Consider the following 27,142-nt stretch of genomic DNA (forward strand, 5'->3'; position numbering starts at 1 on the left):
CAGATGCTTTGGCTCATATAGTAAAATGATCCGGGAAACTGGCTTCCTGGCATTAGGGATGAGCTTCGAGTTCGAGTCGAACTCATGTTCGACTCGAACATTGCCTGTTCGCCTGTTCAGCGAACAGTGAACAATTTGGGCTGTTCGCGGCAAATTCGAAAAGCCGAAACACCCTATACAAGTCTATGGGATAAATCTAAAGTGCTAATTTTAAAGGGTAATATGCAGGTTACTGTCCTAAAAAGTGTTTGGGGACCTGGGTCCTGCCCCAGGGGACATGGATCAATGCAAAAAAAAGTTTTAAAAACGGCCGTTTTTTCAGGAGCAGTGATTTTAATAATGATTAAAGTGAAACAATAAAAGTATAATATTCCTTTAAATGTGGTACCTGGGGGGTGTCTATAGTATGCCTGTGAAGGGACACATGTTTCCTGTGCTTAGAACTGTCCCTGCACAAAGTGTCATTTGTGCAGGAAAAAAAGTCTTTTAAAATCACTTGGGGCTATATTGTCGGCTCCCGTAATACAGAGAACACTCAATGAGTGTTCTCTGTATTAGCCGACAATTCATTCATTCATTGATTAAAAAAAAAAAAAGCGTGAGGGTTCCCCTAAATTCAATTACCAGGCCCTTCAGGTCTGATATGGATATTAAGTCGAACCCGTGTCAAATAAAAAAAAAAAATTGACGTGGGGGTCCCCCTAAATATCCAATATCCCCTCTGATGTAACGCAGGTTTCCGTTACATCAGAGGGGGCGGGGTCACCCATACGTCACTGGGGAACCCCTGGCTTCCCTCACCAGCGTCAGAGGGGGCGGGGTCAGGTGGCGGGTGGCCCCGCCCTCCTAATATAAGAAACGTCAGCGCTGGGATCCCCGCAGTGTCTCCGCAGTGGAGACAGAATACGGATGTATGGACAGCGCTGGACTGAGAGATCCCCCGTCGCTGGATATGATCATCCATAGCTGGACCCCGGAGATCCGTCGCTGGATAGCAAGAGTGGATTAGCCCTGCTGGAATCTTTTTTTTTATTTTTTTTATTTTTAATAAAGGAATTTTTCAAAAGTGTGTTTGTCTTATTTAACTATTTTTACACTTTCTTTGTGAAATGGTAGGGGTACTTTTGTACCCCCTTACCATTTCAAACAGGGGGGGCCGGGATCTGGGGGTCCCCTTGTTAAAGGGGGCTTCCAGATTCTGATAAGCCCCCCGCCCGCAGACCCCCACAACCACCGCTCAGGGTTGTGGGGATGAGGCCCTTGTCCCCATCAACATGGGGACATGGTGCTTTGAGGGGTCACAGACCCCCAAAGCATCCTCCCAATGTTGAGGGCATGTGGCCTGGTATGGTTCAGGAGGGAGGGGGGCCACTCTCTCGTCCCCCCTCTTTTCCTGCGGCCTGCCAGGTTGCGTGCTCAGATAAAGGGTCTGGTATGGATTTTTAGGGGGACCCCCACGTCAAATTTTTTTTTAAATTTGATGCGGGGTTCCCCTTAATATCCATACCAGACCTGAAGGGTCCGGTAAGGATATTTAGGGGGACCCCCACGTCAATTTTTTTTTTTTTTTGACACGGGGTTCCCCTTAATATCCATAGCAGACCTGAAGGGCCTGGTAATTGAATTTAGGGGAACCGCCACGCTTTTTTATTTTTTTTTAGCAATGAATGAATGAATTGTCGGCTAATACAGAGAACACTCATTAAGTGTTCTCTGTATTACAGGGAGCTGACAATATAGCCGCAAGTGATTTTAAAAGACTTTTTTTCCTGCACAAATGACACTTTGTGCAGGGACAGTTCTAAGCACGGGAAACATGCGCCCCTTCACAGGCATACTATAGACACCCCCCAGGTACCACATTTAAAGGAAAATTTCACTTTTATTGTTTCACTTTAATCATTATTGAAATCACTGCTCCTGAAAAAACTGCAGTTTTTAAAACTTTTTTTTTTTGCATTGATCCATGTCCCCTGGGGCAGGACACAGGTCCCCAAACACTTTTTAGGACAGTAACTTGCATATTAGCCTTTAAAATTAGCACTTTAGATTGTGAAGGTTCGAGTCCCATAGACTTTAATAGGGCTCTAAAGTTCACACGAAGTTTAGGTCTGTTCGCAGGTTCTGGTGCGAACCGAACAGGGGGGTGTTCGGCTCATCCCTACCTGGCATTAATCAAGGTAGATATGACTGAAGGAGATAACCCACGATCCCGTAGCGATCCCTTAGAATGTGGGTCTCAATAGCCAGACTGTCAAATTTAGTGTCTGTAAGGTAGGATGGAATACCGGACCCTGCGAAAGAAGGTCTGGCCGTATTGGCAGAGTCCAGGGAACTCCTACTGCCATCCTTATGATCTCGGCGAACTAAGGCCTTCTGGGCCACGAGAATCACTTCCTTTTGTTTCTGCCTGAACCTGCGAAGAAGACGCGGAAATAGCAGAACTGGAGGAAATGCATAGATCAGAGAAAACTGATCCCATGGGAAGATCCCTTGTCCTTGACACAAAGTTGTCGACCTTGTTGTTGAATCTGGACACAAACAGGTCCACGTCCGGAATACCCCATCTCTGACATATCGCAAGAAAGATGTTGGGGTGAACAGACCACTCTCCTGGAAATAATTGTTGGTGACTCAATAGTCCGCCTGCCAATTCTCTATCCCGAGAATGAAAATTGACGATAGGCAAGGGACGTTGTGTTCTGCCCAAGACAGAACGTGATTCACCTCTCTCTGGGCTGCATGACTCCTCGTGCCCCCCTGGTGATTGATGAAAGCCACAGCTGTGTCATTGTCGGACTGAATCCTGACAGGACAGCCCTTCAGTCTGACCGCCCAGGCTCTTAAAGCCAGACGGATTGCCTGAATTTCCAAAATATTGATAGGCAAGGTCCTTTCCAACCTGGACCAATTTCCCTGGATAGAATCTTCTTCCAGGACTGCTCCCCAGCCTAAAAGACTGGCAGCCGAGGTTACTACCTTCCAGGTGGAAGGTAGAAACGTCCTTCCCTTTTGAAGGTTGCTGGATATCAGCCACCAATTTAGGCTCTGACATACTTCAGGAGCAAGCTGAATTGGACAATCCAAGGCCTGAACCCTTTTGTTCCAGGCTGACAGGATTGAGCTTTGTAGCAATCTTGAATGAAACTGTGGGTAAGGGACGGCCTCGAAGGAGGCCACCATCTTCCCCAAAAATTTTATGCACAACTGAATGGAAGGCTTTTTCTTTGCCTTGATGAGATGAATTAGTTCTACAATGGAACTGATTCTCTTTGGAGGTAGAAATACCTTTCCCTGCCGGGTATTTATGATTAGTCCCAGGTACTGTACTCTCTTTGATGGCCTCAAGGAGGCTTTTTCTAGGTTGAGAACCCAGCCTAGAGATTCCAGGTAGTTTAACGTTGTCACCAGACCCTGGAATAAGATTACCAGGACCTAGGAGTAGATCGTCCAAATAGGCTAGGACCATTATGCCCTGAGCCCTTAATCTGGCTAAAGCAGGAGCCATAATCTTTGAGAATACTCAAGGAGCTCAGGCTAGACCGAATGGCAGGGCCACAAATTGAAAGTGACGGTTTTCTACTTTGAAGCGTAGAAACCTCTGGTGAGGAGAAAATATTGGCACATGAAGATAGGCATCCTTGATATCGATTGAAGCCAAAAATTCTCCACCTTGGAGGATGGCTACTACTGACGAATTCACTCCATGTGGAAGGATCGGATGCTCAAGTGCTGATTTAGATCTCTGAGATCTAAAATAGGTCTTACTTCTCCGTTTGGTTTCGGGACTGTGAAGAGGTTTGAATAAAAACCTGTGCCCTGCTCTTCTAAAGCCGCGTACACACGGGCGGACTGTATGGCCTACTTAGTCCGTCGAAACACATTTCAGCGGACAGTCCGCTTGTGTGTGGGCTTCAGCGGACTTTTTCAGCGTGCAGTCTGGCGTACTAAGTATTTCGGAATTTCCGAAATACTGTCCGTCATACTTTGGTTTCAGCGGACAATCCGCTCATCAGTCGGCTAGTTCGACGGACTAAGAATGGCCCATGCTCAGAAAGGATTTACACGGCGAAAGGTTGCATTGCTGTATATTGGACTTCCTATTTCTAGTCCCGTCGTACGTGCTGTACACGTCATCGCGCAAGCTTTCGACGGACTGTTTGTGCATCCGTGTGTGGTCAAGTCCGTTCATTCGAAAGTATGACGGACTGTCCGTCGGATTGTATGACGGACTAAGTAGGCCATACAATCCGCCCGTGTGTACGCGGCTTCAGGGAACCTCTGATATAACCGCCTTGGCTAGCAGATGGTCCAGTGCTAGGAGAGCCTTCTTCTTTTCTGGGTCCTTGGGAACCCCTGACCTTTGAAACTGGGGAGACAGCAAAACTCGGGAACTCTAGTTCGTAACCTAGGGAAACCACAGAAGCCACCCACTTGTCCTGACATTGCTTCTGCCAGATCTTTGAAAAGTGCAGGAGCCTTCCCCCCACCCGAGCGAGCAGGGGCGCCCCTTCATAAGGAAGCTTTAGTACTCTGCTTGGTGGGTTTCTTTCCCCAAGATCTTTTCTGACCTTGGTGCTGTCCATGAGGCCGTCGAGACTGCCTAGAGGCTGATGTCCCTGATACAGAAGAAGAGGCCCGCTTAAATGAGAAATGTCTAAATTTCTTCTTTACTGTCAAGAGAGCTTTTGCCATTGAAAATGTTCTGTATTTATCCAAATCTTCTCCGAATAGCCATTCACCATGAAAAGGGAAACTGGCAAAAGCTTCTTACACGGTGCTTCGGCTGACCAACTCTTAAAGAGGAAGTAAACCCTGATGAGTTTACTTCCTCTTTCATTCCCTGCAAATGTAAAGCATAATGGACTACTATGCATCGCATAGTAGTCCATTATGTGTCACTTAACTGACACAGGAGCCAGCGAAGTCACCGCTGTCCCCTGTAGTCCGGCACATCCATCTTCTCGTGGGTCTCGCTGCTCCGCCGATGTCATTCGGCGAAGCCGCGATGACGTCACTGCCGCGCAATACGCATGTAAGCCGCCACGAGCGGCATATCGCCGTTGACGGCGGCACGTAGACAGCGGTGCCTGTCTTTCGGCAAATATCTCCTAAACCGTGTAGGTTTAGGAGATATTTCTTGGACCTACAGGTAAGCCTTAATCTAGGCTTACCTGTAGGTCAAAGTGTGTTGTAAGGGTTTACAACCACTTTAAGCCAAAGAACTCTGCGAGAATGCACTAGTCCCAACATCAGGCGTGAAATCTGAATGGACGCATCTCTCAAAGCATCTACTGTGAAACACAGTGCATCTGCTAAATCAGCGTACTGCTGAACCTGTTCAACAGGTAAAAATGTAAGCATCTCCTCAAATTGTTCCTTAATGGCCTGGGATACACCCATTGCGGCCAGAACCAGCTGCACTGCTGAACCTGCTAAAGCTATCTGGTTCTTAGAAAGGTGCTCCAGCTTCTTATCCGCTGAGTCCTTCAACATGAGCGCATTATCAACCGGACATGTGAGGTTCTTATTTACAGAGGTAATCGTGGCATCAACCGCTGGAATCCCCCATTTCTTATAGAAATCCTCTTCCATAGGATACAGTTTGGAAAATCTCTTAGGAGGATAAAACTGCTTATCCGGATGCTCCCACTCTGCATACATAAGCTTTCTTAGACACGCATGGATAGGAAAGGCATCCCCAGCAGGAGGAGGTTTTAATGATCCTAACTTAGAGATGGGATCTTCAGAGGCCTGCGCTGCAGGTAGCAAAAAAGTTGAACAAACCAACTTAGTGAGAGCGAGCACAAGCAACCTCTCCTGCGGAGATACTCCTTTTGTGTTAGGATCCTCAGATGATCTCTAGGAAGATCTGCCCGATCCCCAGCATCCTGAACCTCCAGAGGAGGATCTTGTGCACTTGATGGGGATCTACTGCATTTAACCCCCGTTCTGAAGGGATAAAATTGCATAAAGCTTGTTCTCTAAGCCAGCGATGGTAGATGACAAGACTTCATGTATGACATACTCAGGGGCTGAAGCGTCTTGAGCAACTGCAATAACAGCTTCCCCTGACGGCTCAATCTGACCGGCCACAACACTCTCAGAGGAGGAAGACATTCTTTTGGACAGGGTCTTAGTTTGTTGTGACCCCTTAGAACCCTTAGAGGAGTTTCTGGCCCCCTTGCCACACATAGCTTACAGTACAAAGCAGAGACACTACCAGCAAAAGAATGTTACACTTGCTAAGCTATAGTACAGTACAAAAGCTGCTATTAGTCCTAGCTATACAGTACAATGTTGTCAACAAAAGGGGGATGCCTGTGTCACCAAAACTGACCAGCAACCACTCTGCTCTGTCCCTCCACCGCCAGACTGCAGCTTTTCCTGTATAGCTTAAATTACTTCCTCCACGTGTGGCTGGCATCTGACGCCATTTAGCCACACCCCTATGTGAAAATGCCCCCCCTCTTTCAACAGGGAAGTGTGTGAGCGCCGGCATCATGGCGGGAGGTGCCGAGGGGTAAATCCTCCGCCTGACGAACGACCACGACCTGCCCAAAAAACTTTTTTTTTTTATTTAAGAAAAAAGAGGCAGCTGGCTGGCATTCAAAGGATCAAAAACTACCAATTTGGGGGCCCAGGAAGTGATCAGAACCCCCCTTCAGAGGAGAGTGGAGCTTCTGCTGTTTCCAGCGTCAGAATGGTGAGTGCTCAATACAGCCTCCAGTGGTGACACATAGACATGACATGACAACATAATACATGGAAGAAGAGATTCCTGAGAAAATCTCCCCTACTTTTCCTCACAGCAGGGTTTATCAGAGATAAAAAAACAAATTTTCGCCCTTCTCAATAGGCTCCGAGACCTTGAAAGGAACCCTTCAGGAACAGGGGTACACTCAGATAATCCCGCAATCCTGGACCTGCGAGAAGACCCTGCCAGTAAACTTTTATTGGCTTTACTACCAAAAAGTACTGGATCCCAGGGCCCAGCTTTAAAAGCATTTGCAAGCAAAAACTTTTGTCTTTGGATGACGAGGCCCAGTTACCATTCATTTAGTTTATTACGGAGACATCAGAATGGATCCGGTCAGGATGGCTGGCTCTCATCAAAGGATTACTGCCCGTGGAGCTCAGTACACACATCCTTACATGAGACCAACACCTTAGACATTGGCGAAAAAACTGAGGACTCCCAGTAGTGGGAGGGGTTATATGGGGGAAGTTCATGCCTTAAGGGGCGTGCCAGGGTCCATCACCTGATATGCCGATATAACCCACGTAGTAAGTACTACAGCTCTGTGTCCCCTGATCTAAGAAAGAAAAGCAATTTTTTTTTGTATAATAAATATCTCAAAAAATATATAAAAAAACTAAAATTTCTTCCTCAGTTTATGCGGATATGTATTCTTCTACATATTTTTGGTTAAAAAAAAAATTGCAATAAGCGTATATTGATTGGTTTGCGCAAAAGTTATAGCGTCTACAATATAGGGGCTTTATAGCATTTGTATTATTATTATTCTTTTTTTAATAGTAATGGCAGTAATCTGTGATTTTTAGTGGGACTGCAACATTGAGGTGAACACATCAGACACCTAAATTACATTTTTGACACTTTTTTGGGAACCAGTGACATTATTATAGTGATCAGTGCTAAAAATATGCACTGTTATTGTACTAATGACACTGGTAGGGAAGGGGTTAACATCAGGAGCGATCAAGGGGTTAAACGTGTCCCCTGCAGATGTTTCCTAACTGTATGGGGGATGGGCTGCCTGGGTAAACACACAGATCCGTGCTCCTGCATAGCAGAAAGACAGGATCTGTGTGATTTCCCGTCAGAACGAAGATTTGCCTTGTTTACACAGGCAGATCCCCAGTCTGTCACTGCGGGGAAAGATTGCGGGTGGCCGGTGAAACATCAAGTCCGCCTTGACCGCTGACCAGTGGGCGCGCACACAACATAGAGTTCCTGAGCGGACATACAAGCCGACCTGCTGCAGTACAATGACGCAATTCGTGGGAACGAGCCCACCTGCCGTGGTACGACGGCGATTTGCGGGAACGAGCCGGCCTGCCGCAGTACGACGCGATTCACGGGAATGAGCCGACCTTCTGCAGTACAATGATGGCAATTTGCGGGAATTAGCCGACCTGCCGCAGTACAATGATGGTGATTCTTGGGAATGAGCAAACCTGCCGCAGTACAATGACGGTGATTTGCGGGAATGAGCCGACCTGCCGCAGTACAATGAGGGTGATTCGCGGGAACGAGCCGACCTGCCACAGTACAATGAGGGTGATTCGCGGGAACGAGCCGACCTGCCGCAGTGCAATGATGGTGATTCGGGGGAACGAGCCGACCTGCGGCAGTACAATGATGGCGATTCGCGGGAATGAGCACCCGCAGTACAATGACGGCGGTTCATGGGAACGAGTATCCGGAGTACAATGACGGTGGTTCGTGGGGAACGAGCCGACCTGCCACAGTACAATGATGGTAATTCTTGGGAACAAGCCGACCTGCTGCAGAACAATGATGATGATTCGCGGAAACGAGCCGACATGCCGCAGTACAATGATGGTGATTTGCAGGAATGTGCTGACCTGCCACAGTACAATGATGGCGATTCGCGGGAATGAGCACCCGCAGTACAATGACGGCGGTTCATGGGAACGAGTATCCGGAGTACAATGACGGTGGTTAGTGGGGAACGAGCTGACCTGCCACAGTACAATGACGGTGACTCTTGGGAACAAGCCGACCTGCTGCAGAACAATGATGATGATTCGCGGGAACGAGCCGACCTGCCGCAGTACAATGATGGGGATTTGCAGGAATGTGCCGACCTGCCGCAGTACAATGATGGCGATTCGCGGGAATGAGCACCCGCAGTACAATGACGGCCATTCGCGGGAATGAGCACCCGCAGTACAATGACAGCGGTTCATGGGAACGAGTATCCGGAGTACAATGACGGTGGTTCGTGGGGAACGAGCCGACCTGCCGCAGTACAATGACGGTGATTCTTGGGAACAAGCCGACCTGCTGCAGAACAATGATGATGATTCGCGGGAATGAGCCGACCTGCCGCAGTACGATGGTGATTTGCAGGAATGTGCCGACCTGCCGCAGTACAATGACAGTGATTCTTGGGAATAAGCAAACCTGCCGCAGTACAATGATGATGATTCGTGGGAATGAGCCGACCTGCCGCAGTACAATGATGGTGATTTGCAGGAATGAGCCGACCTGCCGCAGTACAATGATGGTGATTTGCAGGAATGAGCCGACCTGCCGCAGTACGATGACAATTTCTGGGAATGAGCCGACCTGCCTCTGTACAACGATGGCGATTTGTAGGAATGACTTGACCTGCCACGGTACAATGACGGCGATCGTGGGAACGAGCTGACCTGCTGCAGCATACCTTCCAACATTTTGAGATGGGAATGAGGGACACCTGCCAGCAAATGTATGTAGGCATAGGACACGGCCCCTGCCACACCCCCTTAAAGGAGAATTAACCCCCAAAAAAGATTAATTAAATCCACAAGTTTTTTTTACTACTACTATTCCTTTTTAGAATTTGGAAGAAACAGGTTTTGCACAGGGAAACACTATTTGAAAGATAAAAAGTGCATTTTATATAGATCAGACCAAAATGAGGGGCAAATGAGGGGGGGGGGGGGGGAGAGGGGCATTGCTCCTTTATCAGGGACAGTTGGGAGCTGTGCCGCAGTACAATGACAGCAGCTGGTCAGCACGTGGCTAAACGGACAGCGTTTATAAATATTTTTGTAGAATGAGAATGGAATATGTAGCTTGTGAATATGTAACCTGTGTGTACCTGGCTGATAGCAGCCCCTCACCTCGCGTCCCTGCTGGGAATGAGCCCTCCACCCTGACCACACACTTCTATACTTCAACAGGGCGCTGTGACTGACATAAAGGTTTATATAATATGAGCACAGGCCCCTCCCCCATATAGGACATGTTCAGACTTTTCCCTCCAGCTGCCAGCACAGCAATGGAGGAGAATTGTATGTTCTAGACAATAATAAAGAGAACTGTCGTATCCTCCATCTCTCCCTGAGGTGCCTCCTCACCTCCTATCTGTCAGAACTCCCGCCTCTCCCCCAATACACGGCTATATCACACTTCCCCACCAAAAATGAAGGTCACATGACTGCACTGAGAGAAGGAAAAAAAAAACTCGCGCCGTTTGCACACAGCTAAGTCTGCTCTCGCGATGTTTCCAACATAGGAATGGGCGGAGTGTGGGCAAACTTCAAAGGAAAGGGGGCGGGGTTTGTCAGACTTTTGATTGGGACGCGAGATCTGTGAGGTGATTTGGCGCGAGTTGGTCGTGGTGGAAGTTTGTGTGAGCTGTGTGTACCGGGACCGAACCATGCCTGCTGTGGAAGTGCCGCTCTCCGACCCCGGTAATGTCCTCTGCCTATAACACACCACGTGGTCCTTGTGCCCTGAGGGTGCCGAGGGGTTCTGCCCTCCTCACGAGGGAAGGAAACTTTTAGTAAGAGGGTTATGTTGGCTGACAGGCTTTCTTCTGGAAATGCTAATTGCCTGGCTGCCCACTAAGCTATTAGGAGTAGGACAGGCTTGGCTCAGACTTCAGAATTCTCTAATGGCAACAGCCAGTTGATGTCAGCAGCCCTCAGACGTGTATGTATGTATGTATGTATGTATGTATTGTGGGGTGGCACATCTATGGAGGTTTACACCGTGATCACCCCCTTGGTCAACTTGGTGTGCGATTTTTGGACATCAGAGTTGCATGACAAGTCTTACCCCATGTTTTCCAACAATAGCCATTCATATATATGTGACTTAAGGAGAAGTGAAGCCTGGGCTTCTCTGGGTCTCAGAAGTGTAATTCGTTTTGCACTCCTGTCACCTGTTTTTATCAGAGAGCGGTCTGCTGACATCACTGCGAGGCACGTCATTCCGACTTCTCAAGTCAGGATCCGCCAGCTACTTGGAGTGATGGCTGTCTCAGTCTCTCAGCAAGCCGCTTTACACCCCTCTGTAGCTCAACGCACCAATGAGTGTGGTGGAGCACAGAGGAGAGATGCCGACTGACAGTCAGCAGCTCTCCTATTGGGGATTTGTGAGAACAGAGCCAGACAGACGCTGAAAGGAAGCCTTATTTATAGACTTACCTGTAGTGAAAAGTGATTTAAGTTTTTACACCCACTTTAAGGTGTGACTTGTGAGACCCCCCCCCTCCAAGTCACAGGACATGTGAAATGCCATGCATCTCTTTGAGCAGGTCTAACTGACACTATTGAAGTCACTGCAACTTCAGAAAAGGTTTCTACATCACTATGATCTGACTTTGACACAACTTCAATGTCAGAGGGTGTCAAAGTCTTATCAAAGTCACTTAAAAGCTGTGTTACGGACTCCAGTTGCACTGAAGAGTAGGCTAGTGTGAAAAGATTCTTCACTCTCAAGTTGCAAGAAAGTTGTACCCGAAAGAGTTAATAATTATATGCAACAGTGGGTCTGACTTTGAAGAGGGGCAAGTCCCATCCAAGTCGCACCCATTCAACTTTGCACTCCAAAGTCTCCCAATTTTGGAGCCTTTTCAGGAAGGCAGTACAATCAGGTGATTGGAGCTTCCTATGGGGCCCATTCACATCTATGCATCCCCTGCAGTATGTTTTTGGAGGTTCAGGGATTTTTTTCCCTATAGGTTTACATCTCTGCATGTGCGGCTAATGTGTTTTTGTTGCACATTTGGCAGTTTTTCAGGTGTGGTTTTTATTGCATTTTGCATGTTTTTGGCTAATGGAGACTGTTGGTGTTGCAAAGAGGTGTTGTGTAGAAAAAAAAAAATCAAAAGCACCTAGATTTGTCTGATGCAATTCTATTAAAGTCTGTGAAGCCAAAAACATGCCGTTGCCAAAAAAAAGCATGTACCTTCTTCAAAAAATGCATTAGAAAATAAGGTTTAAATGCATTGCAGTGCTTACCTGTAGATCTGCACATGCCAAACACGTGGATGTGAACTGAGCCTCAAAAGTGCATTATAAATCTACCTTAAAGCCGTAGTTAACCCGCTAATTATTTTTTTAACACCTGCAAAGCAAAAGGCATAATGAGCTAGTATGCACCGCACGGCCACGCGCGGGAGATTTCATTCCGGCCAGCCACTGCCGGATTTTCAGGCCGAGAATCCCCTTGTGCGCATGTGCCGCTGCAGTCAGCGGCGCATACCGAAGGGAATATCTCCTAAACCGTACAGGTTTAGGAGATATTTTTTTACCTACATGTAAGCCTTATTATAGGCTTTCCTGTAGGTAAAAGTTAAAAAAATGAATATACAACCACTTAAGGCCCCTTTCACACTGACGTACCGTTCAGGCCCGCCTGTCAGTTTTTCAGGCGGACCTGAACGGGTGCTCCATAGAGCTCTATGGAGCGTCGGATGTCAGCGGTGACATGTCCGCTGACATCCGATCCGAAAAAGTGTAACGGAGGAAAAAGCTATTTTTCCATCCGTCATCGGATCGGGTGACGACGGGCACTGCGGTCCGTCGTCATCCGATCTCCCATAGGGGAGAGCGGCGCTGTGACCGGTCCGTCCCTGCGCAGTGTGCAGAGACGGACCTGTCATCTCCCTGCTCAACAGGCATCGACGGAGTGATCCCCGCTGAGCAAGCGGATATCCACGGGGCGGATCAGAACTGATCCGCCCCGTGTGAAAGGACCCTAAATGTGTTTTCGGTAAGTTGTTTAACACTCTCCCAAAAGTGCAAAGGTAGGAACGTAGCCAAGGGTCCATGTTTTTGCGTCTCTCTGCAGTTGCGCACAGACCATTTTGAATAGGCTGCTTTATCTGCAGTGAAATGTCCCGATATTCTTCCCCACTTTTTTTTTTGCCCCCTAAGGCACCAAAACGTTGCACCTTTCTTTCAATGATTGTGAGAATTCTCCAATAAAAACGACCTTCTGTGCGACATTTGTGATCTATTGTGTGCTGGCGGATAGAATCGTTGTTATACTCGTTACTGGACCCACGTGTGTGCACGGGACATGCTAAACTGCATATTGGGATGATTGGATTATTGGCTGCAATACTCAAATCTCACGAGATGTCAATGTAGGTTATACACCTTATATATGTTAATTTTTTCCTGCAGTGCTTGATAGTGTTGCAAGGAGCAGCTGCTAATGTTTAACTGTTCACTTGCTGATGCATATATGGAGATGTACAACAGAATTATTGTAAATTATACTGAAGTAATGGAAAAATTACGTTTTGACTTGTTTTTGATAGGGAATATGGGTAGAATTACTTCTCATTGGGTTTATGGGAGGAATATCATGTTAACACCTGGCAATGAACATATTTAACCCATTATTGATAATATGCATATAATCTTTCTACATGGGGATTATGGGTGGAAGATTGTAGTTAAAATACATAGGGACATATTTAACCCATTACTGATATGCATATAATTTTTCTACATGGAGAATTATAGGTGGAATGGTGTATAACACTCACTTTCACCATGAAAATCTGTTGCAAATGGCGCGTGCGTGTCATACGCCGCGGCCTCGGAGGGGAGAGGGAGGGGGGGTGGGCATGAGTGACGTTGGATTACGAACAGTGAGAATCTCCTCTTTACTTGGCGGCCTCTGTAATAGGAATTCCTGTCTCCTGGGCTGCCATTGGACCACTGTTCTGTCTATAATAGGAGAGTCTCACTCTATGTAATCTGTCGGCGCTTGTCCTGCCCCTCCCCTCTAGGCTGCTGATGGGCATCGACCAGGCTGCACTGATGGCACTTGTGAGGCTGCAGATGGGCATTGATCAGGCTGCATTGATAGCCACTGACCCAAGGTTTTTTTCCTGTAACTTCCCTTTTACAATTAATGTGCGTGTTATATGCCGATAAATGCGGTACCTAGGAATATATTTAAAGCGGGAGTCCGCTGGGACTCCGCTTTTTTTTTTTTTTTTTTGAGCCAGCAGCTACAAATACTGCAGCTGCTGACTTTTAAAATAGTGACACTTACCTGTCCAGCGTGCCCGCGATGTCGGCACCCGAAGCCGATCTCTAGATCGTCTCAAGGGTGCTGCCGCCGCCATCTTGGGTATGGGAATCAGGAAATGGAGCCTTTCGGCTTCATTTCCCGGTTCCCTACTGCGCATGCGCGAGTCGCGCTGCACAATAAGGACGGTCCCCGCTGCCTCTGGGATCTGTGTTTCCCAGCAGGCAGCGGGGCACTTGCGGAAAGGGGTGGGCACTTGCGGAAAGGGGCGTAATCTACGCCCTTTTCCGCACAGAGCTATCCCGGAAGTGGGTGCAGATACCTGTACTGTACAGGTATCTGCACCCCCCTCCCCCCAAAAGGTGCCAATTGTGGCGCCGGAGGGGGGGAGGGTTCCGATGAGCGGAAGGTCCACTTTAGGGTGGACCTCCGCTTTAACCTATTCTGATAAGAATATGCATATGATTTTTCTACATGGAGATTATGGGTGGAATATTAAAAATGGGAACATATTCGACCCATTTCTGATAAGAATATGGGTGGAATTTTTCTACATGGGGCTTATGGGTGGAATATTGTAGTTAAACATGCATAGGAATGTATTAAACCTATTTCTTTTCAGAATGTGTGTCATTTTTCTACATGGGGATGATGGGTGGAATATTGTACTTAACCACTTACAGACCGGACCATTTTGCTGGTCAAAGACCAGACCACTTTTTGCGATTCGGCACTGCTTTGCTTTAACTGACAATTGCACGGTCGTGCGACGTGGCTCCCAAACAAAATGGACTTCCTTTTTTTTTTCCTTTTTTTTTTCCCCACAAATAGAGCTTTCTTTTGGTGGTATTTGATCACCTCTGCCGTTATCTTTTGCGCTATAAACAAAAATAGAGCGACAATTTTGAAAACGCATTATTATTCAAAAACATATAAAAAATTCCCTCAGTTTAGGCCGATGCGTAGCCTTCTACATATTTTTGGTAAAAAAAATCACAATAAACGATTATTGATTGGTTTGCGCAAAAGTTATAGCGTTTACAAAACGGGGATAGTTTTATGGCATTTTTATTAATACATTTATTTATTTTTTAAACTAGTAATGGCGGCGATCAGGGGTCCCGACCGGCATGCGAGCGTGCCGGTGTGATGGTAGGGCGGCATTGAAGATTGGACGTGCCAATATGCCTGCCCGTGCCATTCTGCCGACGTACATCGGCGTGCGCCGGTCGGGAACTGGTTAACACACATAGGAATATATTCAACCCATTTCTGATAAGAATATGCATATCGTTTTTCTACATGGAGATTATGGGTGGCATCTCATAGTTAAACATACCTAGGAATATATTTAACCTATTTTTGATAAGAACTTGCATATAATTGTTCTACGTGGGGATTATAGCAGAAAAATTAGTTAAGCATACATAGGAACATGTTTTTTTTTTTTTTTTTTTTTTAATTATTTTTATTAATTTGCAAGTAAAACAATAAAACAACCTACAGCCTATTGGGCATACCCAGGCTGATTATTACAAAACCCCCCCTGAGTCAAACAATCAGGGAACAACCAATGAACCCTCCCCCTCCCCCCACCCGATACACCGCCACCGGCGTGTGCATCCAAACAGAAAAAAGAAATACCCCCCCTCCCCCTGTACGCTCCAGCACCACTGCACATTACTCAGGACAGTTACTTAATTCGCCCCTGCTCCACCGCAGTCCACACTCAGACCCAGGATAAAATATGCATACATCACCCTTCACCTACCAATCCCCTATTGCCCACGTAAATAATGACCCAAGGTTACATGAATAGCACACAACTTAGAACTCTTCCCCTAGTCACTAATGAAACTCCATCAGTCCGGATTCAAGTCAGCGTTGGTGTCGCGCGACTCCGTCCAAATGCCCCATACTTTATGAAATTTAGTGCCACACCCTCGCGAAAGGTAGGTGGCCCTGTAAAGAGGGAGAGCCGTATTCACTAAGTTCTTCCAAAAATTAATAGAGGGGGCTACCGGGGCCTTCCATTTGAGAACAATCGACTTACGGGCATAGTACAGCAATAAGCCCAGGAGTGTTCTGAGCGCTCGGCGTGTAGCCAGCGGCTCGACCAGTCCTAAGAGGCATATCTCGACCGATAAAGGTACGTTAACGGTGGTAACCGCCAGAATAAAATTAGTCACCTCCACCCAGAACCCAGCTATCTGAGGACAGCTCCAGAACATGTGTATGAAATCCGCCGAAAGTGAGTTGCATCTCCAACAAGAATCAGGGACAGATGGATAGATTCTGTGAAGACGTTGCGGAGTGTAATATACCCTATGCACTATTTTGAATTGCACCAATCTATCTCTGGCTGACACTAACTGTAGGAAAGGATACTCCCATACATCTTCCCAGTCCTCCGTGTCCAAGGAGGGAAAATCAGCTTCCCACCTTGCCCTTTGGAGTTCCAGACCGGTATGGACACCTGGGAGTAATACCTTGTAGATAGCAGACAACGGTTTGGACAGATCAACATCTCTGAGCAGAGATTCCAACCTTGAGGTGTAAAATGCGACGGGGGCATTTCCAAACTGCGATCGAAAGGCATGATTAAGTTGTAAGTATCTGAATAAGTGTGAGTTGGGCAGTGTATACTGTTGTTTCAGCCTGTCAAAGGTCTGAATTTTACCCTCAACACAGAGTTGATCAATATATTTAATACCCCTGCTTGCCCATACACTAGGGTCGGGAATAGAGCCAAACTCCGGTAAATTCGGGTTGAGCCAAAGAGGACTATGCGGGGAGATGTGTCCCGAGGGTACGGGGCGCATCAGATTGGCAGCCTTCCATGCCCTTATAACCGCCCTCATTGCAGCAGTAAGAGGAAAAGGGGCTCGCAGACCGCGATACACCAAGTGTCTTAGTGCCTCATATGACCCCAACCACGCCGCTTCCAGGACCACCGCCGCATTGGACTCGTCTGAAACCAGCCAATTATGAGCATGGGTCAGAAGAGCCGCCACATAGTAGGAGTACAAATCCGGGCAAGCTAATCCACCCTCCCCCCAAGGCCTCTGCAATACCGTGAGCTTAAACCGTGGCTGACCAGCGCCCCAGAGAAAGGACACCAAAAGAGAATTTATCGTGCGAAATATTTTTTTAGGAATCCAGACTGGAGCATGTCTGAGAACATAGAGAAAAGCAGGCAAAAGCTTCATCTTAAATAAATTAATTCTCCCAATCACGGTGAGAGGGAGATGCGACCATGCCTTCAGTCTAGTCCTCATCCGCCGCACCAGTGGATCCAGATTGAGGGAACAAAAATCAGAGGTAGAGGGGGAAATGTAAATCCCCAAATATTTCATAGTATCTGTCCACATGAGTGGCAGGTTGGGATCCGCAGCTGCCTTGGCTTCCCTATCTATTGACATAATTTGAGATTTATCCCAGTTTACCTTGAGCCCTGAACAGTCAGTGAAGTGAGAAAGAATAAGTAGCGTCTCCCTGAGAGACTGGGCCGGGTCACTTAAAAAGAGTATGAGGTCATCCGCATATAAGGCTACCTTCTCCTGTATGGAACCCACCTGTATCCCTCTAACTCCCTCCGCCTTCCTGAGGGCCGACGCGAGTGGCTCCATTGCCAGGGCAAACAGAGCCGGTGACAATGGACAACCCTGCCGCGTTCCTCTCCTAACAGCAAAAGGATCTGACAAGGCGCCACCCATCTTAATCTGCGCCAGGGGCTCCTTATATAAAATATGTATCCAATTACAAAATCCCACTCCAAAACCCATGGCCTCCAAAACTAAGGACATAAACTGCCAGGCCACAGAGTCAAAAGCTTTTTCAATATCTAGTGTAACTATGACCCTCGTAGAAGACTCCGTGGCCGGCAACTGCAAATGTGTAAACACCCGTCGTAGATTTATATCAGTGGACTTCCCTGGCATAAATCCAGTTTGGTCCATCTCAATCAGGGATGCCAGGACCGTCCGTAACCTGGTGGCCAGAATCTTCGTCAAAATTTTCAGATCGTAATTTAGCAGGGAGATCGGTCTATAGGAAGCACACAGGGAGATATCCTTGCCAGGCTTGGGGATAAGCACTATATGTGCTTGATACATGGATGGGGGAAGCCCCATCCGAAGTTTGCTATCGGAGAACACTTTTAACAACTTGGGAGCAATCAGGGGGGCATACATCCTGTACCAGTCGCCAGGTAGACCATCAGGTCCAGGAGTCTTCCCACCAGGGAGTGAGCGAATTGCCTCCTCCACTTCCTCCAAGGTAAAATCCTTATCAAGGAATTCCCGGTCCTCCTGTGATAGAGAGGGCAAATTTGAGGAAAGAAATTCCCTCTGCGCTTCCACCGACCCCCCTGGAACCTCAGCATACAGTTGTTCATAGAAGGCCCTGAACTCAGAAAGTATCATGTCAGGCGCGGACACCAACTGACCATCCGATCCATAGATCTCCGAGACAACTGTCTGCATTTTAGAATCGGCTACTAAATTTGCCAGAAGCTTACCATTTTTGTCCCCGGATTCGAAGATTTTCCCTGCCAGAGACTTCAGATCTAAGTGTGTGGCCTCCGCAAGATGAAGGGATAGGGCCCGCCTTGAATCAGCCAGCCGAGTAAAGCGCTCCGGGGTCGGCGAGGCGGAAAAAGCCTCAGCCGCCTCGGCCTCGCTCCCCTCAAGCTGCCGCATCCGAGATGACATCTCAGAGCGGACCGCCTTGATAGCCGAAATATATTCCCCCCTGCATAGGAACATGTTTAACCTATTTCTGATCCATTCTCTTATCAAGAACATGTTAAATATATTTCTTGTCAAGTGTAGCCATGATGTTCCATCCATAATCCTCATGTAGAAAAAAAGATGCCAACATATGTTTAGTATCACTATGACCCCCCCCCCCCCCCCCCCCCGTAATGCATAACAAATTAAATTAATAAAAATTCCAATATTCTGATCGAACAGTTTAAATGTTACTTGGAATGTGTAAATATGATATTCCACCCATAATACCAAAGTAAACAAATAATTATGCGCATATTTGTTTCAGAAATAGATTAAATGTTTGTTAAAGCGGAGTTCCACTGAAAATGAAACGTACGCTTTTTTTTTTTTTTTTTTTTACTGCCGCCTCCTGTGCAGTTGGTTTTGCACAGAGTGGCCAAATATTCCACTTCTGGGGTCCCTCAGTGACTCTCCTGGCTCCTCTTCTTCTCGAGTGCCCCGTTGGAGAGCCCTCTCCCTCGGTAAACTTGTGCAGGGGAGCTCCCATGTCCGTCTCCTGCATCCATTGACAGACAGCAGGACTCGGCCCTAACCCCGACACCCCCCCCACACCCACACCCACACTTTCATGTTGTATCCGCTTGACAGGAGCGGGGCTGTGCTACTTTCAGTCTATCCAATCGGGACCCAAGACACCGGCTAGAGCTGGTGTGCTCATCCTGTTGCTGGAAAGACCAGGTTCAGGTAAGTAAAAGGGGGGTGGGGGGCTGAATAGAATGCATTAAGATTAAAAACCTCCAGGGTTTACAACCCCTTTAAGCATGAGATTTCCCTCCTTAATCTCCATATATAAAATTAATTGTACCCATCTTATCAAAATCTGGTCAAATGTGTTTTTTTGCAGATAAGTTCAATTCCTATCACCAGGCCATGCAGTTCTGGGTGCCAGGCAAGAATTATTTTTTTTTTCCCTCTTTAGCCCTGCAAGTAGCAAGGTTTAGCACTGACGGTCAACTCTTGTAAAAGCAATCCAAGCAGCTAACTAGCCACTTGACCACTTTTACAAGCAGCGGGAAGGGACGTTCCTCCCCTTCTGCTGCCTTCAGCCAGCTGTCCTGACACTTGATCGACCAGCCAGCACTTCCACTGGCTGATCAGAGGCGTTCAAAGACCAGAACAGCCTCTGATATAGGAAATGTGAAGAGATTAGCTTACATTACTTCCGGTTTCCCTGGCATGGGTTTTAAAAATGGAAAGCATTTGATCACTGATTTTGGTGGGATAAATTGCTTTTAAGGGCAGAGGAGAGATTTGGGGTCTCCATAAAGTGTCCATCTCTGCATGTTTACATTTTTTTTTGTGACAACAGGCAATGTGGCAGCAATAAGTGGTAAAAATATTAACTAAAATTTAACGGTGTAAAAAAAAAAAAATTAAAGCACCCTCACCCCACATGCTCATGCGCAGATGCATGCATCGGTGTGCCACACATGCAACGATCAACTCTCACGTCTCAGGTATCACTATGAAGGCTATACATATAACAGCGCTCAATGGGACCAGTCGAGAAATAAATTTATGTTTAAAAAATATTTAATATAATGCACAGAAACATACAACACAGTCTGACGGATGAATGTAGGATCAATAGTCAGATGCCATGGAAAGTTCATCACAGGAATGCAGCAAAATGGCAATACCACCTTTAAAAGATGAAAGCAAGGGGTTAACCTGAATGTGTAACCATAGCTCATCTCAATCTGGATGCAGGGGGCTTGATGATACAATAAGCTGTGAGCAGTGACACAAGGAGTGACACTGGAACAGCCACTAATCTGATGGCTAGACGGATATCTGCTGTAGGTTAGACGGATCCACTGCCTCCAGTTTTGCTACACATCCTAGATGGCACTAACCGGCGTCCTTGGTAACCCTTCGTCCAGATGTCAGAAGAGAACCCGGAAGACCAACGGCTCCCCAACTGGAACACAATTGGGCGGTACGCGTGCTCAGTCAGTTTGCAGTGGTGACCGTGACTGACATGTTTCACGTGCCTGCTCTTTGTCAAAGTCACAGGAGCCACCGGCATAGACTTGTTTAAAAGGCTGGGGAAATGAAGGGAGGGGATAATTAATGAAACAAGCAGTGTTAACCCCTTACTTACAACACAAGGCACTTTTACAACCACCAACAACCCAAAAAATTCTATATATGGGTAAGTGTATAAAGTAAGAAAAGGGGGGGGGGGGGGGGACTAAAAGGGAGGAGGGTTCGGACTTTATAGGCACAAAACACTTTAGTATATTAAATAAATTTTATTATACAAAAAACATTAAAAACCGAGCACAGCCATGTCTCAAAATCAGGTAATATAACATCAGTATGCAAGACCCATATATAGATGAACCATATAGTTCTAGTGATTAATACAATGGTCATACCAAATGTATCCAATACTACATCAAATTAATAGGTTAAACTTAATGCTTGCAACTGAGTATTACAACTGTTGGAGCTCTACATGTTATGCGACTTGCGCTTCTTCGGGAGCTTCAGAGAGCGACTCGCTGGGAAAACATAACAGATTCAAAGAAATGTATAATTATTACAATAATTACAAACTCTGAGGTGAACTAAATGAAAATGCCAAGGCCCGCCTAATAGGCGTTGCCGTCACCACAGGACCCAATTGGTCCTCACAAACAATGGGGGTGTGTAATATGATAAAGGAAGTAATTATAAGTTAATGAATATTAATAACATACAATATTGGTAGGAAGTATTAGAAAAGCTATTGCAAGAAAACTCACCAGGTAATAAAAATATATGTAAATATTAGGGGTGCAACGGATCGTCACCGATCCGTGATCCGAACGGGTCACCCTGTTCGAAACGGCACATGCCACGGAGCCCTCTGCGGCCTCGGCCTTAGGATAGGCTGTGACCTCAGCCTAGCTCTGGCGTGGCGGCCATCTTTGTACACCCAGGCCGTTTACAATGTGATCGCTCCGTCAAATGATTGGATGGCGGCAGCACTGTGGGCTGGATCTGTAGTGCCCACAGCGCTGCTCTGTGACAATTGCAGTCAGTCATCCCCCAATACTCTGCCATACCCTGCCAATACTACAATGGGGGAGATGTCCATTACAGTGGGGACTATATGGTGGTGGAATTTTCACAGGTTTTTGCAGATTATTTGCTGATCCAAAAAAATCTGATCTAAGGAACGATCCGTTGCATCCTTAATAAAAATATTTCCATGTGTGCAAATTGGATATCTGCAACCATTTTGATGCATTCAATAATGCACTGAGCAGAACATCTCTGGGAGTAGTATTGAAGATATTTGGTTCCTTGTAACAGAAATATCAGACCCCCGCCAAGTGGTGCAGCGAAAAAATGAAAATGCCTAGTCCGACGCTGATGCCCACATTCGGATAGAGGTAAACTGGTCATCTAATGAATTAAAACAATATATCGCACAGTATGCCCATGATTGGCCCTTTTCCATACATCGTAGTCAGAATAAAAAATGTATGCTGTTAGAGTAACGTCACCAAAGTTCTAGGACCAAACAACCGCTCGGATACACGTGGTGCAGGGTGTACACACGCACCAGCTGAAACCGTGTCCGATTTACAGCGCACCCCAAGTGTATAAAGTAGTATCTAATTATAAATATCACTAGAATGATCCATCTGGTGACCACTAATGGTAAAAGTACTTGTGTAATGTAAGTAATCGCCGATAAAAAAAATAAATTATCATAAAAACTCTACTATGAATATATAAAGTATATAATATGTCAATCAAAAAATTGGTCCATCTGGTGACCACTCGTAATGGTACTTTTGTGACTAGTCACAAATACCAAATTGATTACACAAAAGAACCCTATAAGAATATACTACAAATATGGTGAATATGTATATGAAATGTCACTAATAAATACAGTCGCTAAGATAATAACCACTAATGAAAATGCACTCATGATACGATGTAACTAATCGCCAATAAAAAACATTAATTGAATTGCTTAAAACCACCTAAAAGTCAAAGTTAATTAAAAACTACCACTACATAATACTGAACATCAATTTCTTCATACCTTCAGGCGATAGAACCCAAACGATAAATCCAGAAGGTTTGACAAAGAAGGGAGAACCTTTCATTATCAGTGAGGGTATCTCTGGGTATTGCTTCTATTGGGCGTACCTCAATCGCTATGAATGTCAGATCACGGACAGTAATTCTAGCACCGGACCTCCTGTGTAAATCTAAAGTGGTAACCTGTAAAGGCTTTTAAAGAGTTTCCTATAGTTAATAACATTGACGCCGTTTGTTACCATTGCTCTGGCATGCGCAATTTTAAAGCATGATGTGTTTGGTATCTATTTACTCTGCATAAAATTCTTTTATATTTTATCAAAAATGTAGTTATGTATTTTGGTGGGGTTTTTTTTTACTATATTTCCAAAAAATTGGGCTTAAACTGCTGGGCAAATACCATGTGACATAAATTGTAGCACCCAGCAGTTCTTTAGTATTTCTTAGTATTCCACCCATATTCCCCATGTAGAATGTGTATACATACATACGCGCACCCATATTATCAGAAATGGGTTCACCTAGACCAGTGATGGCAAACCTTGGCACCCCAGATGTTTTGGAACTACATTTCCCATGATGCTCAACTACACTGCAGAGTGAATGAGCATCATGGGAAATGTAGTTTAAAAACATCTGGGGTGCCAAGGTTCGCCATCACTGACCTAGACTAAGTCCTCCAGGCTGTCATATCAGTGCTATGTGATTGTACAGGAAATATTGGTGTTGCATATACATAAGGGTGGCAGCACTATAGATGCATGTATGGGCAGATTTTTTTTTTTTTTTATATATATGTTCACTTCTACTTTCAGATTCTATTAAACAGCTGTATCATTCCCTATGAAATGCACCCCTGCACACATGTCAGGCAGAGAGTATGATCTTGTGGTCTGTCAACAGTTGGCACCACCCAATGCTGTGCATGGGGACAGCACCAACAACTAACGCCCAATGTATTTCCCCTGAGATGCACACAGCAGCCAATACAAGAGGATGCAGCTGCACAAATTTAACATGCCTGCAGTAAATGAATGGGCTGCTGTACCCACTACATGGGTGTAAACATGCATGCACATATGTGAACTGAGCCTCGGCAGTAAAGAACTGCTAGATTTTCAGCCCCATAGTAGGGTGCTTTTACCCTCCCCCTGCTAGTGGCCAAAGAAAAGGGGTACGTACTAGCGCTTGCGTAGCGCCGTTGCTTAAGCAGTGCTGCCCATTGATTTCAATGGGCAGGGATGTTGGAGTGGTGTATACGCTGCTCCTCCACCGCCCCCAAAGACACTGCAGGACTTTTTAACAATGGGGAGCATTTAGAGGTGTTTTAGGTGCCATTTAGTGCTAAAACTCCTCCAGTGTAAAAAGGTCTAAAGCATTTCCTAGATCATCATGATGGTTATTCCTCCTAGGCCATTGGTTTGTCAGTTTTGATTTCAGGTTCTTTTATAGTGCTGTCAGCCGACATAACAAGAAATTTTGACCTGGCGCTTGGGCTGCTGCCTGAATGCTTGCCCATCTGGGGCCCTCTGGGACCGGCATAGCGGGTGCCACTCAGTACAGAAGCAGGGGCTGGGAAAGAATGTAACTCGGTGTGATGAGCAATACATTCAGTGGCGCAATAAATCATGGCATCAAAGGGATATGCTGCACACCACATGGGTGTGCAGCATATCCTATTTGAGGACACTACTACCATCCGGATTCTGTCTCTAGACTTCGGTGTGCCTGGGTTCTTTTATTTTCTTAAATGCGCCTTTGCTATATTAAACACCCGCTCTTCACTTATAACGCAATATACCACAACAGGTAAATGGTGTAGTGCTAGATGAAATGACATTTTTAAGTCTCCTCCAAATAAACGTGTATATAAGTATGACCTAAAAACATACACAAAAAAGAGGTATTACTAATGAAACACAATAGTCCAATAAATGGGGAAACTTTCTCTTCAATCTCAAACTGAAGTAGGGATCACATGGTCAAGATGGATAAATCAGAAATGCAGATGGATTGAATATATAATGGTATACATCTAGAAGGTATTCAAATGTGAAGATGGGTACTCTTGCCACACCAGGTAGATGCACTTACCGTACGGCAGTGCGTCTAATGCACTTATAAGTACTGGATCCGCAGTGATGAGATGGAGCCAAAAGGGATGGTGATGCCATGAAAGTAACTCAAATCCACTCACTGGAAGTTCCTGTGCTGGTCAGGATCTTAATCTAGGTGGACATGGCGAGGTCCCTCTTTAGCAAAGAGGTGCTGCTCATTTATCCATCTTGACCACATGTTCCCTACTTCAGTTTGAGATTGAAGAGTTTTCCATTTATTGGACACTTTATATGTGGACATTTTGGTTATTGAACTATTGTGGTTCATTAGTATTACCTCCTTTTTTGGTGTAGGGTTTTTATGCCACTTATTTTAGTTTAACCCATGTCTATTTGAGGCGACTGACTTGTCATTTCATCTAGTCGCATTTTGTTTAGCTCTACACTAGTTACCTGTTATTGTTTCTTGGACTTTGTTTGTGTGTTGGCAGCTTTTTTTCATTATACACCTTTTGTGTCCTTGCTGTAGGGGGCACACTGCTATAATTTGCAGCTTGCAATTGGGGCACTCTGAAGGCAGGAGCCAGAATCTTTTCTGGGGTCCCCCAGCGATGCATCAGGGCTGCTCTGTGCAAAACCATTACACAGAGCAGGCAAGTACAAGCGGGGAAAAAAGACTGCATGCAGGGAAGATCAGCATCTGAACCCAGAGAAGGTGGAGGCCAAGGATGAGCTCAGGCATGTTTGCAAACAGCACGTGCACTGTGGAGCGCTAATCACAAGCTGTGAGACGTTGTCCTAATCGTGTTTATGTAATCTTCAAGCCTAAAATGATATGGAGAATGTGTGGGTTTTTTACGTGTACAAAAAATACTTTGGCTATGAAAGGGCTAAAGAAGTTCACCTTTGGGGACATTAAATCCATAAGGTTTGTTAGTTACAAAAAACTAGCTCCTAACTTGCTATTATGATTTTCTCCAATTTTTTTCCTTTAGATTTGACCTCATATGGTTTTTGTAAATCTAAACACTTTTAATGTGTATGCCATCAGGCACTACAGTTGAAGGTAAATCTAAAGAAAATTGTCTGGTGTATGGCCAGTCTAACTCTCATTCATACATACTAGGGCCTGTTTGGTCAGGAGCCAATTAACCTACCAGCCCACCAGCATGTCTTGTGAGTGTGGGAGGAGGCCCACATAGGGAGAGTATGCAAACTCCTGGCAGGTAGTGATGTGGTTGGGATTTGAACCAACAAATCTAGTGCAGTTAAGCGGAAGTGCTAACCACTTTGGCCCTGTAGGTAAACCGAATGCTAATGTATTTGTTTGCTTCATGTAATGGCAGGATTCTTGAAACCATTAACTTTGAAAATGGGATCTTATGGGGGGACATTCATAACGCATGCAATGAGCTTCTGTGTTCCATAATGGGCAACTTTGTTTTGGAATACCATCATTGTAGTAGAGCCCTAAAAGACTTTCAGCCCATATGTGACTGAAGAAGTTTGCAATGTGAAGTGTCCCACTGGAACATTAATGAAAATGGAACAGGAATTTTATGTTTCAATATCTAAACCTTGCAGCTAAAGAAATGGGACTACAAATTTTAAAACAAATGTTCTTGTTTGCAGCTTCATCAGAATCTGAGATGGCTCAATTACTGGATGGATTAATAACGCCAGCAATGTTAAAGGAAGAGGAAAAACTTGAGCAAGCAGCTCAAGTTGAGGAGCGCAAAATGATGGAAAAGGTGCAAATATGTTTGGATTTTTATTTTATTTTTTATTATCTCTAGTAGCATGCTTGCAAAGTAAAACCTCCTTTAATACATGACCATGTTTTAAAACATTAGTTTTTTTTTATTTATAGACTACCTAAAACTAACAATATAAATGTAGGTATATTTATTTTAGTTTTGCTATAGAAGTGCAACTAAAAGATGGCAAGCTGGGGCTTGAAAAGATCTACTGCTTAGAGCAGCTCCATAGGTTGTGGGGACCAAGGGTATAGGGGTGTGTCCGCTGTTCAATTTTATTTTCTGTTTTTATGCACTATTGAACTAACCCTTTAAGAACATATTTTGTCAGTCCTCTATTTTAAATCTGCAGATGTTTCCAAGTTGTTAGAAAACCAGCTGAAACTTAACTTCAAGATCTTTGTTCCTTCCTTCAGTCTACAGATGGTAGCTTGAAATTTTATACAGGTAGAT

The 27,142-nt window shown here is 45.5% G+C and overlaps 1 protein-coding gene across 1 annotated transcript in view; it reads left to right on the forward strand.

Moving 5' to 3' along the window:
• The first annotated feature begins 10,314 nt into the window (after positions 1 to 10,314).
• Positions 10,315 to 27,142, forward strand: part of HELLS (helicase, lymphoid specific) — a 36,927-nt gene continuing 20,099 nt past the window's right edge. The window contains exons 1-2 of the mRNA XM_077454293.1: positions 10,315 to 10,452; positions 26,565 to 26,683. Of these exons, the coding sequence (XP_077310419.1) occupies positions 10,419 to 10,452; positions 26,565 to 26,683 (153 nt within the window). The 5' untranslated portion in view covers positions 10,315 to 10,418. The remainder of the gene's footprint in view (positions 10,453 to 26,564; positions 26,684 to 27,142) is intronic.

Source organism: Lithobates pipiens, unplaced genomic scaffold (genome assembly GCF_037356315.1).
Source record: "Lithobates pipiens isolate NorthernLeopardFrog02 unplaced genomic scaffold, aLitPip1_a1.2 Scaffold_25, whole genome shotgun sequence".
Taxonomy (NCBI): domain Eukaryota; kingdom Metazoa; phylum Chordata; class Amphibia; order Anura; family Ranidae; genus Lithobates; species Lithobates pipiens.